Genomic DNA, 5,577 nt, shown 5'->3' with positions numbered 1-5,577 from the left:
ATGTGGTGAGAGGCTTTCTCACTTGTAATCATGTCCCTTGGCCTTCCATAACCCATGTGACATAGACTCCTAGTTGCACGAAGTATGCCTTATACGGACTACACCTTTTTTGGTCCTTACTACGAGCTTTATGCATGCGTGAGTTCATATTGACTACTATTGGATAACATATGTAGCAACATTATATGCATGTTGGATCAATGAATATACCATCTCTTCACTGGGGCAGATTCAAGGTTTGGTGAGATCTTGCACACCAGCATCTAGAGACTTCTATGGTCATATTTCGCATTTTGCCGGCTTCTATAAATTTTTGTGCATGCCAGATCATTGCCTATGTCGTTTGTACGGGCCATGCAGATACATATGGAGCGTTGTATGTCATACGTGACAATAGCATGCACAAAACCCTATCTTTCATATGTCGTTTATAGGAAGCTGCCGATATTTTCTAAAGTTGACCGATACCATGGCTAGCGAGATAGATAAAGATATCCGTTACTATTAAGAGTAGGTGAGTATAATAAATATATGAATTACTTAGCATTGACGAAGCTACCAGATAAAAAAACTACAACCATAAAAAAAACTATAAATATTTTTGCTTCGAATAATGTTATATTTATATAGCCACTATGGTAATATCTAATGTTAATATGTATGTTAATCACCCACGTTACCAAATCTCAAATACCACATGGTGTTCTCACTCACACTTGTAAGCACACAAAAGCCTATTATGTGCAGCACCGGGCATACTGGCCAGCTACTGCACTCTACGGGTATCAGATGCCCTCTCCCTCTCTGAACTGTTCTAGCTCATGATACAAAGCGGTAGTGGCGCGTTACCCTGTCCTACAGCTGCTAGCTACACAATGAAATTCATTTTTGTTAAAAATTATATGTATCCATAAGATATAAAATTAAGATATAAACTATTTTTGCCAAGCAAGATAGATGGATTAATTACCAATATCTATAATAATAAGAGCAAATCAACACAACCAGGAAACTCTCCTGAATTGGCTGAAGAATTTATGAGGAGAGATATATTCAATCTGGAATTTATTTCTGACCAGGAAATTATAAAACAGTACAAAATAAAAGGAAATCAATAATTAATACCAGAGTGAGAAAAAAACACCACAAAAATCTCAACAGATAGAAACAAACCCAGCAGCAGTCACCGGCCTCCTCATATACACGCGCACCTACGCCTCCTCCTCCACCACCACCAACTCCTCGAACTCGCCATCGAGCCGCCGGCTCCGGCCAGCTAGCCGCGCAGTCATGGAGATCCCGCCGCTCTAACGGCGGTGTTCTTGGTCGTCGTCGGATCGGAGAAGGAGCTAGCTAGAGTGTAGAGAGAGAGAGAGAGAGAGAGAGAGAGAGAGAGAGAGCGTTTCTTGGATATAAATCGATCGAGATGGGAGTGCACCTGCTGAAGAGGCAGCAGTCGTCGGCGTCGGCGGGAGGGTCGTCGTCGGGGGGAGGGGGTGGGGCGATGCCGCCGAAGGGGTGCATGGCGGTGCGGGTGGTGGGGCCCGGCGCCGGCGGGGCGGAGGGGGAGAGGTTCGTGGTGCCGGTGGGGTACCTGAAGCACCCGTTGTTCGTGGGGCTGCTCAAGGAGGCCGAGGAGGAGTACGGCTTCGAGCAGAAGGGCGCCATCACCATCCCCTGCGGCGTCGACCACTTCCGCCGCGTCCAGGGGATCATCCACCACCAGAAGACCGGCCACGCCCACGCCCACGGCGGCCTCCTCTCCCTCTCCGGCAACGGCGGCGGCCATGGCCATGGCTCCTCCGGACATCACAACTTCCACATCGCCGCCTGCTTCAGGGCCTGAGAATGATCATGCATCGCCGGCCGTCGACCCGGCGCATGCGTGGCAAGAAGAAGAAGAAGATGATGATGATGATGATGATGCGTGGTTCTTCATGGCTAGCTCTAGTTCGCTCCTCTCTTAGATCGATCCATATATTAATAATACTTTAGGGTTTTCTTGTTCTTTTGGTTAGGATTTTAGATGGCTTTTGATGATCAAAGGATCATGCATGGTTGAGTTGAGTAGACTGCATGTGCAGATCTGTCATGCAGCAGCTTGTTCATCCCTTAATTAGGAGTTTAGGACTCTCTAATCCTCTCTCTCTCTCTCTAGCTCCTAGTTGAGTCAAGTTAGATTGTGATGAAGATGATGATGAAAATGGAGATCAAATGATCTGTTCAATCCAAAGATGCCTCCTTTCTTCTTTTTCTCTATTTGTGGTTTCAGTTCATTTTTTCATGGTTGATTATATTGGTTGGTGAAAATTTCAAAAGAAGAAAGAAAGAAAGATGTTTTGGTTGGTAGTATTCTCTTTCTGTTCAGAAAGAACGTCCTTTCAATATTCAGAAAGAATTCATTTTACTAAAGGGGTTGTTCATCAAGATTCATACGTGTGATAGGGATGAAAGTTTCAGAAATTTCAGAAACAAACTAAACATGTCTATCTATCTATATTGGCTTTCCAAAGGAGTGGAGGAAAAAATGCCTAGCTCTCCATAGACAAGAACAAAGGGGGCCAGCTAACTAGCTAGCTAGCAAATGTTGTTTTTTTTTCTTCATCTCTTCTGGGATCCTAGCTTACTTTCTTGGTTTTGTCCACTCTCTTCTACCAGTAAACACCAACCATCATGATTTATTTAGCACTAAGCTAGCAGTTAGTGCTGCTCATTATTGTTCTCTACTAATCATACAGCACATTCAGAGGATTTCCATGCATGCTTCAGTGCATTTCTTTAATTGCTGTTGAAACTGAAACCTGGTACTGCAACAGTTGTCAGAGCTTCTTGTGGCAGAGAGACCTGGCAATCTCTGTCAGACATGAGAGTCAGAGAGAGAGAAGAAGAAGAAGAATCTCGAGGTGGTAGGAAGGGCGGCGCCGCAGTAGGAAGGAGAGGATGGATCAAGCAAGATCGAGCAGGTTGTTTGGCTAAAAGGATATGCAGTACGAGAAGGCAGCGATACACCATCAGAATATTCAGAGATAAGGTAGTTTTGTTCATTTTCTGTGTGATTTTCTCCCCACCCCCACCTTGTTGTTTACCTCAGTTTATTAACTGCAAAACTACGTACCTCTTGTGAATCTATGGATGAAAACGATGCTTAATTTGGTTGTTTTCATCGTCTCAAACTGCAGTGAAAAGTATTAGACTAAATCGAATCCTGACCTAGGCAAATAAGCTTCACAAATTATGAAGCAAGAATTGATCCTCTAGTACCAGCAACTAGTAGTTAGTGGTAGACCACTTTTGGGTGATCAATAGGAAAAGAGAGATTGGGTATGTGTACGTAGGTCTACAACTCCATGTAACTTGGAAAACGAAATAATAGAAACCGTGTTTGATTATTCTTTTTGGAAGTTGTGTTTGATTTGGATCTCTCTAGCTAATCTATAGTTGCAATTTAAAACCTAGGGCTATTGATTGATGTGTCATTCGTCAAGCTATGTACGTACGCTTCATTATCATCAGCCTTCGTCTTTGATTATGCGTGTGAAATTACGAAGCAGACTTGTGTTGGACGCCAAAATCAATCATCATCCATCTGTGTTCTTACTTTGATGTGCGATAATTATTCGAGGTTACAAAGAAAAAAAAACTAGCTACTATAAAGTTATAATTAAAGTGAATTTAAAAGTGTCCTAAAAATTCATATGTAATTTCTTTTATAACTCACACTATGTAGACGTCAGTAAATTAAACGGGCACGTTAATCTCTTATTAGGTAAAATAGGCGACATCTATTCACACTTAAACATTCTCACCACTCTAAGGTAAGGGAATAATTTCCTTAAAAGAAGTTGACAAACAAATATCATCAATTCATATAGTAAATATTTGCTACCACGTGGTATCTGATAAATGGAATAAAAGAACATAGGATATGCTTTCTATATGCCACTAGTTTTATTGACCTCTATAAGAAGTGCACATAAGACACGGCTGATTTTTGTGGCTATTCAACTGTGCCAACTACTTTTTTCTCAAAAAAACACCAATTATTAGCTACATACATAGGCCGGCAAAGGTTTAGATATCTAGCACGGAAAATATAATAATAGTTTAGTACATAATTAATTAATTATTAGTTATAAAAAAATTAAAAAATATATTAATATGATTTTTAAATCAACTTTTGTATAAAAAATTTTCATAAAAAATACACCATTTAACCGTTTGAAAAGTATGCGTGCGAAAACTAGAAAATATGGGTTAGTAAGAGGAGGAGAGAAAACACGGCCATATTCGAGAAATAGAATATAATTAAAGATGATCGAAACAGCCAACGGTGTTAGTACAAAGCATGAGCAGTAGTGGTGCAGATGATTGAAGGAGATACGGAGAGCATCCTTTTGTGTACGGCAAAAGAAGCTAAGGCCATTGTTTTTTCTGACAAGAAGACAAATGGGATTGTGCCATTCTTGATGAGACTATCTGCTACTATCTCTCTTGTGAATTCCATGGATTCCATCTGGACTCTTCCATTCCCTTGCAATCTTTGCCTCTGCCTTGGGATGGCCTCCAGCTGCCTGCCTCTCCTTTCACCACCTGGACGTTGACTTGATCCGATATCTCTGAATTTTCACGGTTTGTATGAAAAACTGAACAATTTCATCTGAAATTATTGTAAGTCCATTCAGAGTAGGGCGTGCTAAATGCCTGAATAGATGGACGATTTTGGACAATTATTCGGAGGTACAAATTAACTATTATATATTTTTAAAATATATATAACAAAAAGGGTATATAAGAGATTCATATATATAAAAGTTTTTTTTAAAATCTACGCCGTTATGCATTCGGGAAGCGCTCTAATCCATCCATCCGTTAAGCAGAAAGGCAAATTGGCAAGTGCTGAATTCAAGATGTCTCTTCTACAGCTAGTTGGGTGTGTGGTGGCCAATTTATAAGACCAGCTTGATCAAATATCAATCTATCATGATGCTATTGTAAGAGAATGCTTAGCTTAGATGAAAGACAAGCTAGGAATGGACTGACTCAGTAGCTAACCCCACAGGTCGACGTTGCCACGTCGACCTGATTAAGATGGGGTTTTGTTGACAGGCTTGTTTGTCTTCATCCACGTTGGTTGCATTAACTCTCTCATCCAATTCTGATCATCACCAAACATTTTTCTTTACAAGTTTCTTCATCGTCGCTGTCAGTGAAGTTTGGTCAGGTACAATTCATGGACGGTCCCATTGCACGGACAAGGACTGTGTGTCCCAATGGCAGAATCATCAATCGGGTAATCTCGTGTAAACACACTGCTGCCTTTTCTAGTTCTCTTCTCTGTCACTGGAAAGAGATTTTACGGCGCAAGTGTATGAGCAATTACATGCTGAGCCATTGAATATTTTATTATCATTCATGCTGTACTAAAAATATGAATACGATCACTTCACTTTTCGCTTTTGTTTATTATTAAAAGCTAAAATTTAGAGTTAATTTTGGGGGATTTTTTAGCTTTGATTTTAGATCGCTAAGAATACATATACAAAAGTTTTATTCACAAATTATTTTTATTTATAAATA

At 40.4% G+C, this 5,577-nt stretch overlaps 1 protein-coding gene across 1 annotated transcript; it reads left to right on the top strand.

Moving 5' to 3' along the window:
- The first annotated feature begins 1,173 nt into the window (after positions 1–1,173).
- Positions 1,174–2,318, top strand: LOC102719125 (auxin-responsive protein SAUR32-like). The gene has a single exon (XM_006656422.3). It carries the CDS (start codon positions 1,427–1,429, stop codon positions 1,844–1,846), a length of 420 nt encoding a protein of 139 aa, XP_006656485.1. The 5' UTR covers positions 1,174–1,426; the 3' UTR covers positions 1,847–2,318.
- The last annotated feature ends 3,259 nt before the right edge of the window (positions 2,319–5,577 follow it).

The sequence above is a fragment of the Oryza brachyantha genome, chromosome 6 (assembly GCF_000231095.2).
Source record: "Oryza brachyantha chromosome 6, ObraRS2, whole genome shotgun sequence".
Lineage (NCBI taxonomy): Eukaryota > Viridiplantae > Streptophyta > Magnoliopsida > Poales > Poaceae > Oryza > Oryza brachyantha.
The sequence above is the reverse complement of the archived record's forward strand: the minus strand, read 5'-3'. Positions and strand labels throughout refer to the sequence as shown.